The sequence below is a fragment of the Procambarus clarkii genome, chromosome 48, assembly GCF_040958095.1.
Source record: "Procambarus clarkii isolate CNS0578487 chromosome 48, FALCON_Pclarkii_2.0, whole genome shotgun sequence".
NCBI lineage: Eukaryota > Metazoa > Arthropoda > Malacostraca > Decapoda > Cambaridae > Procambarus > Procambarus clarkii.
In genome coordinates this window covers 4,226,887-4,240,374 of record NC_091197.1, presented here as the reverse complement: position 1 = coordinate 4,240,374, position 13,488 = coordinate 4,226,887, and the positions used below count along the sequence as shown (strand labels likewise).

General features: G+C 51.4%; 1 protein-coding gene across 1 annotated transcript; it reads left to right on the top strand.

Moving 5' to 3' along the window:
* Positions 1-1,095: 1,095 nt before the first annotated feature.
* Positions 1,096-11,323, top strand: LOC138350984 (platelet binding protein GspB-like). The gene is made up of 5 exons (XM_069302450.1): positions 1,096-1,364; positions 4,475-4,706; positions 6,790-7,835; positions 7,986-10,050; positions 11,003-11,323. Exons 1-5 carry the CDS (start codon positions 1,096-1,098, stop codon positions 11,321-11,323), a joined length of 3,933 nt encoding a protein of 1,310 aa, XP_069158551.1.
* The last annotated feature ends 2,165 nt before the right edge of the window (positions 11,324-13,488 follow it).

Below are 13,488 nucleotides of genomic sequence, written 5' to 3'. Positions count from 1 at the left end.
TTACATTTCAGAAAATAAAGTTTGTTATAATACTGTATGGAAGAGTCATCCTGTCAATTGGTTGTCTGCTTAATATGTACAATGTATTTCTCATACAAAAACTGCACTAACTTAGTAAGATCTAGGTCAGTAGATGACCAGACCACACACTAGAAGGTGAAGGGACGACGACGTTTCGACTTGAGAATGGTCCAGGACGGACCGAAACGTCGTCGTCCCTTCACCTTCTAGTGTGTGGTCTGGTCAACTTACTTTAGCCACGTTATTGTGACTCATCGCCTGCATCTAGGTCAGTATTTGATTTATAGTTTGGGCTGAGTGGTGGGTTGGATTTACCCAGATGTCTGATTTTATTAATTTATTATTCACCCCATTCCCATGCTGTGGATCTCTGCACTCAGCGGTCGTGTGAAGCAGACGTGTCCGCTCTGCTAGACATCACAGTCACGAGCACTTTGCTCTAGGTCAGCCACACTCCCTGCCTGGTTTCTTATACCGAGGAGAGATGAAAGGCTTTCTTCTTTTTCTCTCCACCTGTACCAGGGAGCCGGTCGGCCGAGTGGACAGCACGCTGGACTTGTGATCCTGTGGTCCTGAGTTCGATCCCAGGCGCCGGCGAGAAACAATGGGCAGAGTTTCTTTCACCCTATGCCCCTGTTACCTAGCAGTAAAATAGGTACCTGGGTGTTAGTCAGCTGTCACGGGCTGCTTCCTGGGGGTGGAGGCCTGGTCGAGGACCGGGCCGCGGGGACACTAAAGCCCCGAAATCCTCTCAAGATAACTTCAAGATAACCTAACCAGCGTCACACCCGTCCACTCTCGCCAGGAGGGTACGGATGCTGTTCTCTTCAACGCACAAGAGGATAACATTGACCACTTTAAATCATATCCCACCAAATTAGGTCTTCAAGAAGGACACATCCGCCTGACTCTCTCTCGCCGGCACTGTCTTGAGAGATCTGTCTTCACCAAGAGACCCAGCAAGTGCATCACCGAGCGAGACCTTCAAGACATCATGGATGCACTCATAGATGAGAACACTCCTTTGATACCAATCAAGATCATCCTTATAGTCCCTTTGGCGAAGACGTGGCCATGAAACTGTCATTCTGCACCATCGCTGAGGCGGACATGGCTGCTACGCAAGGGCTTAAATGCCTTGGGGTCAAGATTCCACCGGCCCAGATCAAGAAGGAACGCTATTACGATCTCCAAAAGTGCTTCAAGTGTTACAAGTATACACACTCCACCAATATATGTCCTGAACCCATCTCCAAGTGCAGCGTCTGCGCAGAAGACCGCCATCACTCCGTTTGCAGGACTGATTTCCAGCGTTGTCTGCTCTACGATGGGGGATCATGTTGGTATTTCCCACCGTTACCCACGACGACCAGAGGAAGGGAAGAAAATGGCTGATATGAGGACATTTTCCTCCCTCATCATGCTCCAGCACCATACACCAAGTCTTACTCCCTCATCATGCTCCAGCACCATACACCAAGTCTCTCTCCCTCATCATGCTCCAGCACCATACACCAAGTCTTCCTCCCTCATCATGTTCCAGCACCATACACCAAGTCTCCCCCCCCCACATCATGCTCCAGCACCAGATAACAGTCAAGGAAATTTATTCTATGCATTTTCAAGCATAAATGTATTTAAGCTTCCCCCGCAGGTTACAGGATTTACGCGTAATATAGACCTCGCGGGCCAGGATTAGCGGCGGTATTTCCGGCGTGTGAGGGGGGCCTCACCTGTCCTCTCAGGTGAGGTGTAAGGGGCCTCACCTGTCCTCTCAGGTGAGGTGTGAGGGGGCCTCACCTGTCCTCTCAGGTGAGGTGTGAGGGGCCTCACCTGTCCTTTCAGGTGAGGTGTGAGGGGACCTCACCTGTCCTCTCAGGTGAGGTGTGAGGGGACCTCACCTGTCCTCTCAGGTGAGGTGTGAGGGGACCTCACCTGTCCTCTCAGGGGAGGTGTGAGGGCCTCACCTGTCCTCTCAGGTGAGGTGTGAGGGGGCCTCACCTGTCCTCTCAGGTGAGGTGTGAGGGGCCTCACCTGTCCTTTCAGGTGAGGTGTGAGGGGACCTCACCTGTCCTCTCAGGTGAGGTGTGAGGGGACCTCACCTGTCCTCTCAGGGGAGGTGTGAGGGGCCTCACCTGTCCTCTCAGGGGAGGTGTGAGGGCCTCACCTGTCCTCTCAGGTGAGGTGTGGAGACCTTACTGCTTTAGACTGTTTCTTAAGTTCCCCAAATGCTTCTTATTTCTATTTATCGTAAGAATTTTCCGCTCAGGTTTGATGCTTGTGTCGGTCGCCACGCGTCAGATATCAAGGAACAGGATTCATCGAATCTGCCCACTTGCGAAACCTGTACATCTTATCTCGAGCATGGCTGGGGTTGTTTTTACATATATCAAACAGTTGACGAGCGTGGAAACGTCACAACCCCGCCAAGGTTGTTATGAACAACCTAAGCTGCTTTAATGAATGTAAACACAGCCGGTAAGATTGAGGAAAGATGTAGAGGTTTCGCAAGTGGACACTTCAGTGCATTAATCAGTGTCTTAGCCCCGGTAATTTGCTCTCTATCTCACTCGTTCTACCGACTCGTCACTCCGTAAATAATTCAACCGTTTGCCACCTAACGAGAAACGTACGAACAACCCAAGCAGCCCACCTAACCTATCGAGGCTGAGGCACAGAAAACGTCAGCGTGTCGGTGGTCTGTGTCTTACAACTACGTCACATTTTCAACGTTAAAAAATGGGACGTATGTGATGAAACACATGAGTTGCTCTGTGGTACAGGATTGGAGGGGGGGGGGGAGAGTGGGAGAGGGAAGGAGGGAGGGGGTGTTTCCCCGGGGGAGGGGGGGGGGTGTTCCCGGGGGAGGTGCCAGGGTGGGGGGAGGGGAGGGGGATCAGGAAAGGATGAAAACTGGTTTTAGAATGAGGTGACTGAGCCTATATAGAGCCTGGCACCTGTAGAGTCTGGCCCCTGTAGAGCTTGGCATCTGTAGAGCCTGGCCCCTGTGGAGCCTGGCCCCTGTAGAGCCTGGCCCCTGTAGAGCCTGGCACCTGTAGAGCCTGACACCTGCAGAGCTTGGCATCTCTAGAGCCTGGCCCCTGTAGAGCCTGGCACCTGTAGAGCCTGATACCTGTAGATCCTGGCACCTGTAGAGCCTGGCCCCTGTAGAGCCTGACACATGTAGAGCCTGACACCTGTAGAGCCTGGCCCCTGTAGAGCCTGGCACCTGTAGAGCCTGACACCTATAGAGCCTGGCACCTGTAGAGCCTGACACATGTAGAGCCTGACACCTGAAGAGCCTGACACCTGTAGAACCTGGCACCTGTAGAACCTGGCACCTGTAGAGCCTGACACCTGTAGAGCCTGACACCTGTAGAGCCTGGCATCTCTAGAGCCTGACACATGTAGAGCCTGGCACCTGTAGAGCCTGATGACTAAGCTGATGGGCAAAGGTAGATAGACATTAGGAGCGTCCGCTGGGCCATTGTTGCTATGGCACTTAAAAGGCCAAAGAGGACAAGGAACTGGGATACGAACTGGGATACGAACTGGGATACGAACTGGGATACGAACTGGGATTCGAACTGGGATACGAACTGGGATATGAATGCCAAAGTTCACATTCGCTGAAACATTAATTCCTCATCAATTTTTTGTCTTTAAAAGGTAATTAAGGTAATTGATTTTTTTTGCGACCGAATTTCTCCCGGTAAAGACTCAATTTCATGTTTTTATCTCTTATGAATCTGGACCGTGTTTTGCCCTGCAGTAATATTTGTGTGAGGTTGTGATGACGACACAAGCCCCGAGCGGTTGTAAAACACGGCAATAACGGCTTCTATTTGTCCGAGTCTGTTTGTTTGTGAGTCTGTTGGATCTGATGGACAAATTTGGCTGAAATATTGATAAAAGATTGCCTGAAAGTGAAGCGCATATTGCTAAAGACATTACATCCCTTTTCCAGCAATACGGAAGAGAGAGAGAGAGAGAGAGAGAGAGAGAGAGAGAGAGAGAGAGAGAGAGAGAGAGAGAGAGAGAGAGAGAGAGAGAGAGAGAGAGAGAGAGAGAGGGGAGGGGGGGGGGGGTTGAAATTTCTCAAGGAATTGGGTTCCAGGCTCATTGACGTCACCAGAGATCCAAAGGCTGCCAGTTCTTAGTTTCAGCGCCTCAGTGTGGCGATCCAGAGGAGAAAACGCCTGCTGCGTCCTCCATTCCTGTCCGGAAGCGGAGGAGCTTCAAGGGATCCATAACCTTTAAGTACTCATTGTATCAACCAATGCACATCTTGTAACCTTTAAATATCTAATAAAGTGCTATATATATATATATATATATATATATATATATATATATATATATATATATATATATATATATATATATATATATATATATATATATTTATATGACCGATTAACACTCAAACCACATTATGTGATACGGGGGCCAGTGAGAAAGCAGTGGAGATCAGTGACAGCCTCAGACTTAGAGCAAACCAGATAATAGTGGAAGACTTTAATCACCACAAAGTTGACTGGGAAACAGTGGATCAAATATTACCGGAAGAGAGCGACGCTCACAGGAGCTGCAGAACGGAACTCCTGTCAGAGAGGACAGACGAGCCGGCAAAACAAGACAGGACGAATCACCAGGATATTGAGATCAACGAGCATGATATAGAGGTCAATGATCGTCTGTGCCTCAGTTCTTGAATAAGAGCAGCAATAGAGCCTATAATAAAAGAGGAGACGGAGAGTGGACGACTACACATATGAAAAAGGAAGTATCAGAAGATCAGAGACTTGAGTAAGTACACGAGACAAAATAAAAATACATAAAGAGTAACTTCAAAGAAAATGGATCGTCGTACCGTGGTGGAAGGAGGGGGAGGAAGACAGGCACCAACCCTTGGTGTGTCCTGGAGGTCACATGGAGGTCACCAGGTGGTCACCAGGTCACCTGGAGGTCACCAGGAGACCACCAGGAGGTCACCTGGAGGTCACCAGGAGGTCACCTGGAGGTCACCAGGAGGTCACCTGGAGGTCACCAGGAGGTCACCAGGAAGTCACCAGGAGATCACCTGGAGGTCACCAGGAGGTCACCAGGAGGTAACCAGGTCACCAGGAGGTCACCAGGAGGGAGGAAACAACGGTAATACCCAACGGTGTAACTGATGTCTCAAAAGCTTACTCCTGTTTAGCATCTGGAGTAAGAATACACAGCTACTACGAATACCAACGTTACACATTCCCACTCCCTCACTACAACCATCTACTTCCTGCCTTCTACTGCGGCATCTTCAATTTCCACCCACAGTTGAACAGTCACCTACCTGCCCACCCCACCCCACTCTATATATACTACATCCTTCTCCCCACGGCTCATCAACACAGTCATCTACCCCCTACTACACTCTTCCCCCCCATCAATCTACCACCCCATCTCCACCTCACCCCATAAAGACCCCGCCCTCCACACAGACACACCCAGCTGGGTGGGACTCCACCTGCACCTCCAACCGGATCAATGTTCACCTCCCTCCCAGGTGGACTAAAGAGGAAGAATCAGTACTGCCTATCGGCCACACCTGGCCAAATGAAGCCTGACAGGTGTGTGTGGAGAGAGTGTGGGAAGCTGCGGGTGAAAGTCAGGTCTTTGCGCCCTTCATGGTCCCTCTGTGGCCCTCTCAGAGCCGTGAGCCATGGGACATGTGGCACAGTGCCTACACCCGCAGGGTCAGGTGTTTTGAAGTTCTTGTTCCATCTGAGGCATTTATGGCGCTGTATTTAAATATTATTTGTGTCTTTGGCATTGGAGTACTGGGTCACACTGCCTGAAGTGTCTCATCACGGAGAACTGCTTTAACAATTATGTTTATATACACCGACGCCCTGTATAAACACATCATACACATTGATACACGCCATCACTGCCATACATATAAGCCCCCCCCCCACACTCCCACACTTACACACACATAGAGCCCAGTAGGCTCAGGAATTTGTACCTCAGTTGATTGACAGTTGCGTGGCGGGACCAAAAAGTCAGAGCTCAACCCCCGCAAGCACAACTAGGGGAATACACACACACACACAATACATCCGGGCACTAGAGAAGGAGGTGGCAGGCTTCAACAACCGCCACGTCATCTCCCCTTAAGACGTCCCAGCACAAACGTCAGAGTCAGGCTTGAGAGGATATAAACCGCCGTTTTCTATATTATTGAGCCATAAGCAATCAGAAAGAAACCACTTACTAGACCCCGGCCAAACACATAACTACGTAGTGCCACCTGAGAACACTGGCTCCTTCTGGACTGGCCACCCCGCTGGACGGCCCCCCAGCTGGGCAGCCACCTTGCAGGACGGCCACCTTGCAAGGCGGCCACCCCACAGGGCGGCCACCTTGCAAGGCGGCCACCCCGTCTTTACCCTACCAGCCAACACTTATCGCTAATGATATCTGCTCACCCTTGTTTACTCACCTAGTTGTGCTTGCGGGGGTTGAGCTCTGACTCTTTGGTCCCGCCTCTCAACCGTCAATCAACAGGTGTACAGATTCCTGGGCCTACTGGGCTCTATCATATCTACATTTGAAACTGTGTATGGAGTCAGCCTCCACCACATCACTGCCTAATGCATTCCACCTGTTAACTACTCACTGAAAAAGTTATTTCTAACGTCTCTGTGGCTCATTTGGGTACATTTGAGAAAAAAAAGATATATTAGATTTTTTTTGGACAATACTTGTACCTTCCGGTACAAGTACACCAAGCTGGCAAGCACAGAGCCAAGCTGGCAAGCACAGAGCCAAGCTGGCAAGCACAGAGCCAAGCTGGCAAGCACAGAGCCAAGCTGGCAAGCACAGAGCCAAGCTGGCAAGCACAGAGCCAAGCTGGCAAGCACAGAGCCAAGCTGGCAAGCACAGAGTCAAGGGCCAAGCTGGCAAGCACAGAGCCAAGCTGGCAAGCACAGAGTCAAGGGCCAAGCTGGCAAGCACAGAGCCAAGCTGGCAAGCACGGAGCCAAGCTGGCAAGCACAGGACGAAGCTGACGAGCACAGGACCAAGCTGACAAGCACAGGACCAAGCTGGCAAGCACAGGACCAAACTGGCAAGCACAGGACCAAGCTGGCAAGCACAGAGCAAAGCTGGCAAGCACAGGATCAAGCTGGCAAGCACAGAGCCAAGCTGGCAAGCACAGGACCAAGCTGGCAAGCACAGAGCCAAGCTGGCAAGCACAGGACCAAGCTGGCAAGCACAGAGCCAAGCTGGCAAGCACAGGACCAAGCTGGCAAGCACAGAGCCAAGCTGGCAAGCACAGGACCAAGCTGGCAAGCACAGAGCCAAGCTGGCAAGCACAGGACCAAGCTGGCAAGCACAGAGCCAAGCTGGCAAGCACAGGACCAAGCTGGCAAGCACAGAGCCAAGCTGGCAAGCACAGGACCAAGCTGGCAAGCACAGGACCAAGCTGGCAAGCACAGAGCCAAGCTGGCAAGCACAGAGCCAAGCTGGCAAGCACAGGGCCAAGGTGGCAAGCACAGAGCCAAGCTGGCAAGCACAGAGCCAAGCTGGCAAGCACAGAGCCAAGCTGGCAAGCACAGAGCCAAGCTGGCAAGCACAGAGCCAAGCTGGCAAGCACAGGACCAAGCTGGCAAGCACAGAGCCAAGCTGGCAAGCACAGAGCCAAGCTGGCAAGCACAGGGCCAAGCTGGCAAGCACAGAGCCAAGCTGGCAAGCACAGAGCCAAGCTGGCAAGCACAGAGCCAAGCTGGCAAGCACAGAGCCAAGCTGGCCAGCGCGGAGCCAAGCTGGTAAGCACCGGACCAAGCTGGCAAGCACAGAGCCAAGCTGGCAAGCACGGAGCCAAGCTGGCAAGCACAGGACCAAGCTGGCAAGCACAGAGCCAAGCTGGCAAGCACAGAGCCAAGCTGGCAAGCACGGAGCCAAGCTGGCAAGCACAGGACCAAGCTGGCAAGCACAGAGCCAAGCTGGCAAGCACAGAGCAAAGCTGGCAAGCACGGAGCCAAGCTGGCAAGCACAGGGCCAAGCTGGCAAGCACAGAGCCAAGCTGGCAAGCACGGAGCCAAGCTGGCAAGCACAGAGCCAAGCTGGCAAGCACAGAGCCAAGCTGGCAAGCACAGAGCCAAGCTGGCAAGCACAGGACCAAGCTGGCAAGCACAGAGCCAAGCTGGCAAGCACAGAGCCAAGCTGGCAAGCACAGAGCCAAGCTGGCAAGCACAGAGCCAAGCTGGCAAGCACAGAGTCAAGGGCCAAGCTGGCAAGCACAGAGCCAAGCTGGCAAGCACGGAGCCAAGCTGGCAAGCACAGGACGAAGCTGACGAGCACAGGACCAAGCTGACAAGCACAGGACCAAGCTGGCAAGCACAGGACCAAACTGGCAAGCACAGGACCAAGCTGGCAAGCACAGAGCAAAGCTGGCAAGCACAGGATCAAGCTGGCAAGCACAGAGCCAAGCTGGCAAGCACAGGACCAAGCTGGCAAGCACAGAGCCAAGCTGGCAAGCACAGGACCAAGCTGGCAAGCACAGAGCCAAGCTGGCAAGCACAGGACCAAGCTGGCAAGCACAGAGCCAAGCTGGCAAGCACAGGACCAAGCTGGCAAGCACAGAGCCAAGCTGGCAAGCACAGGACCAAGCTGGCAAGCACAGAGCCAAGCTGGCAAGCACAGGACCAAGCTGGCAAGCACAGAGCCAAGCTGGCAAGCACAGGACCAAGCTGGCAAGCACAGGACCAAGCTGGCAAGCACAGAGCCAAGCTGGCAAGCACAGAGCCAAGCTGGCAAGCACAGGGCCAAGGTGGCAAGCACAGAGCCAAGCTGGCAAGCACAGAGCCAAGCTGGCAAGCACAGAGCCAAGCTGGCAAGCACAGAGCCAAGCTGGCAAGCACAGAGCCAAGCTGGCAAGCACAGAGCCAAGCTGGCAAGCACAGAGCCAAGCTGGCAAGCACAGGACCAAGCTGGCAAGCACAGAGCCAAGCTGGCAAGCACAGAGCCAAGCTGGCAAGCACAGGGCCAAGCTGGCAAGCACAGAGCCAAGCTGGCAAGCACAGAGCCAAGCTGGCAAGCACAGAGCCAAGCTGGCAAGCACAGAGCCAAGCTGGCAAGCACGGAGCCAAGCTGGTAAGCACAGGACCAAGCTGGCAAGCACAGAGCCAAGCTGGCAAGCACAGAGCCAAGCTGGCAAGCACGGAGCCAAGCTGGCAAGCACAGGACCAAGCTGGCAAGCACGAGCAGCCAGAAGCAAGGGCAAGCACGGGAGCCCAAGCTGGCAAGCACAGAGCCAAGCTGGCAAGCACAGAGCCAAGCTGGCAAGCACGGAGCCAAGCTGGCAAGCACAGGACCAAGCTGGCAAGCACAGAGCCAAGCTGGCAAGCACAGAGCCAAGCTGGCAAGCACAGAGCCAAGCTGGCAAGCACAGGACCAAGCTGGCAAGCACGGAGCCAGATGGCAAGCACAGAGCCAAGCTGGCAAGCACAGAGCCAAGGCTGGCAAGCACGGAGCCAAGCTGGCAAGCACAGGGTCAAGCTGGCAAGCACAGAGCCAAGCTGGCAAGCACAGGGCCAAGCTGGCAAGCACAGGGTCAAGCTGGCAAGCACGGAGCCAAGCTGGCAAGCACAGGGTCAAGCTGGCAAGCACGGAGCCAAGCTGGCAAGCACGGAGCCAAGCTGGCAAGCACAGGGTCAAGCTGGCAAGCACAGAGCCAAGCTGGCAAGCACAGAGCCAAGCTGGCAAGCACAGAGCCAAGCTGGCAAGCACGGAGCCAAGCTGGCAAGCACAGGACCAAGCTGGCAAGCACAGAGCCAAGCTGGCAAGCACAGAGCCAAGCTGGCAAGCACGGAGCCAAGCTGGCAAGCACAGGGTCAAGCTGGCAAGCACAGAGCCAAGCTGGCAAGCACAGGGCCAAGCTGGCAAGCACAGGGTCAAGCTGGCAAGCACGGAGCCAAGCTGGCAAGCACAGGGTCAAGCTGGCAAGCACGGAGCCAAGCTGGCAAGCACGGAGCCAAGCTGGCAAGCACAGGGTCAAGCTGACAAGCACAGAGCCAAGCTGGCAAGCACAGAGCCAAGCTGGCAAGCACAGAGCCAAGCTGGCAAGCACGGAGCCAAGCTGGCAAGCACAGGGTCAAGCTGGCAAGCACGGAGCCAAGCTGGCAAGCACGGAGCCAAGCTGGCAAGCACAGGGTCAAGCTGGCAAGCACAGAGCCAAGCTGGCAAGCACAGAGCCAAGCTGGCAAGCACAGGACCAAGCTGGCAAGCACAGGACCAAGCTGGCAAGCACAGGGCCAAGCAAGCAATGAGGGGGACTAAAGAATGTGGGACACCAGTTTGCTAGGAACAAGATGTTGACGAGGTCACCATACTACCCCGGGAAGACTAGCCACACGACCCGTAAACACACACACACACACACACACACACACACACACACACACACACACACACACACACACACACACACAATCCTCTGTTGATTGACGGTTGAGAGGCGGGACCAAAGAGCCAGAGCTCAAACCCCGCAAGCACAATTAGGTGAGTACACACACACACACACACACACACACACCCCAGGCTGCTTCCTGGGGTGTGTGTGTGGTGTGGGAAAAAAAAAAGTAGTTAGTAAACAGTTGATTGACAGTTGAGAGGCGGGCCGAAAGAGCAAAGCTCAACCCCCGCAAAAACACAACTAGTAAACACACACACACATTTATTAGGTGAGTACACACACACACACACACACACACACACACACACACACACACACACACACACACACACACACACACACACACACACACACGTCTCCACTCAGCTCATGATAATATTATTATAAACTAACCTGCCACAGTTTAGTCTATACATATAACTTTTAATTTAACTTGGATCACGTAATCAAAATATATTCATGCTCAAGTTTACAGGCTTACAGCCTTCCGGTGGATTACAAACATCCGGTGGATTATAGACCTCCAAAGGATTACAAACCTCCAGTGGATTAGAGACCGGTGGATTAAAGACCTCCGGTGGATTAAAGACCTCCGGTGGATTAAAGACCTCCGGTGGATTAAAGACCTCCGGTGGATTACAGACCTCCGGTGGATTACAGACCTCTAGTGGATTACAGACCTCCCGTGGATTACAGCCCTCTAGTGGATTACAGACCTCCGGTGGATTACAGATTTCCGATGGATTACAGACCTCCCGTGGATTACAGACCTCCCGTGGATTACAGACCTCCCGTGGATTACAGACCTCTGGTGGATTACAGACCTCTGGTGGATTATAGACCACCAGTGCATTACAGACCACCAGTGGATTACAGACCACCAGTGGATTACAGACCACCAGTGGATTACATAATGTGCCCCCCCATGCCACCATCACTGGGGTGCCGGGGATTATTAGCTAAACTTTCTCAATAAATATAATTACTTAGTCCATTATTAATGTTTGTATACATACACCCCTTATGTACACATATACCCACACACCTTTATATACATACACACTTTCAACCCACAGATATACATATAAGCCCCCACTCCCACACACACAAACATATACACTTCCACACATTACAGACACATGTATTCTCACCATTATATATACACACTTATACTCTAATCAGCACAAAGACCCACACATACCCTCTACACTGACACATTCATAAACTCCCCCTCCCACAAAGACAAACATGTATCCCCTCCCTACTCAGACACATACATATCCCCCCCTCATTCAGACACATATTCCCCATACACAGACACATATTCCCCATACACAGACACATATTCCCCATAAACAGACACATATTCCCCATACACAGACACATATTCCCCATAAACAGACACATATTCCCCATAAACAGACACATATTCCCCATATACAGACACATATTCCCCATAAACAGACACATATTCCCCATAAACAGACACATATTCCCCATACACAGACACATATTCCCCATAAACAGACACATATTCCCCATACACAGACACATATTCCCCATAAACAGACACATATTCCCCATACACAGACACATATTCCCCATACACAGACACATATTCCCCATACACAGACACATACATCATCATCACCACCATTCATATTAGATACCAATATGTGACTTGAAAATATATCATGACCTTGGTGTTACTTTATATATGGGTACCTAGCAACAGAACAGCTGAAGGAAAACTTTAAGGATTTTATCCAATTTATTTATAGAAAACAGGAAATGCGAAGACGAATCGAGTTGAGTAATCTGTTCGCTGATTGGTCAGCAGCGGTGCCGTCTAATTCCATATTGATAAACGACATTCTGATATATTTCTTAATTCTTACAAAATCGAGTACCATACCACCTATTTTTTTGGTTCTTATACCCCAAGACGGTATAGATACCCGCCCCCCCCCTTTGGGTATATGCCTCAGCCTCCTAAAGTGAAAGTACTTAGAGTAACGAAGGGGTCGACAGTACTAATATGTCGTCGCGGACCGCCAGAAAGTAGACTTTTGAAGTACTGAAATTTAGACAAACCGGAAAATTTTGTATATTTATGTTGCTGATAAAACACAACCCTAACCTAACCATCCTAGGCCTAATACACGCTATCTGAGGCCTAGTGTAGTACATATATCTGCTGTAATAGGCCTATGAATATTTAAGTTTGGGTTTTTAGGTTTAAGTTTTTCTGGACTCAATAAAAAATTTTTATAAAAAGACTTCGGCTTTGACTTTACCAGTGACCTTGGCTTTAAGGCTAAATTACCAAAGCTACAGAAGGTCAGAGCTACGGACCTTGGCCTCTGGAGGCTAAATTAGCAAAGCTACAGAAACGGAGGTGTTGAAGGAGGCGCTGACGGAAACGCTGAAGGAGGCGCTGACGGAAACGCTGAAGGAGGCGCTGAAGGAAACGCTGAAGGAGGCGCTGAAGGAAACGCTGAAGGAGGCGCTGAAGGAAACGCTGAAGGAGGCGCTGAAGGAAACGCTGAAGGAGGCGCTGAAGGAAACGCTGAAGGAGGCGCTGAAGGAAACGCTGAAAGAGGCGCTGAGGGAAACGCTGAAGGAGGCGCAGAAGGAAGCACTAAAGGCAACATTACGTACGGGGTTTGAAAAAATTAAGGAACGCTTTCAGAATCCTAAAGCGAAGGCAGGAAAGTAGCCCCGAGGAACTGGACTAGATGAGAGGATAAAACAATGTTCCAGACACAAAGGGAGGGCGATAATGGAGACCAGGAAGAATACATCAAAGACAAGCAAGGGAAAGAACGAGGAGGAAGAGGGAGAAGAACGCCAGAGGAAGTCTCCCAGATTAAAGAAAACTGAGATCATAAAAGAGAACGGATGCACAAAAAATACCGAGGACTGCTTTAAAAAGAAGAGACATTTTTTTTTTTTTAACACAACAGGAACGTTGAAAAAAAAACCAGGCCTGCTGAGAAAACAGA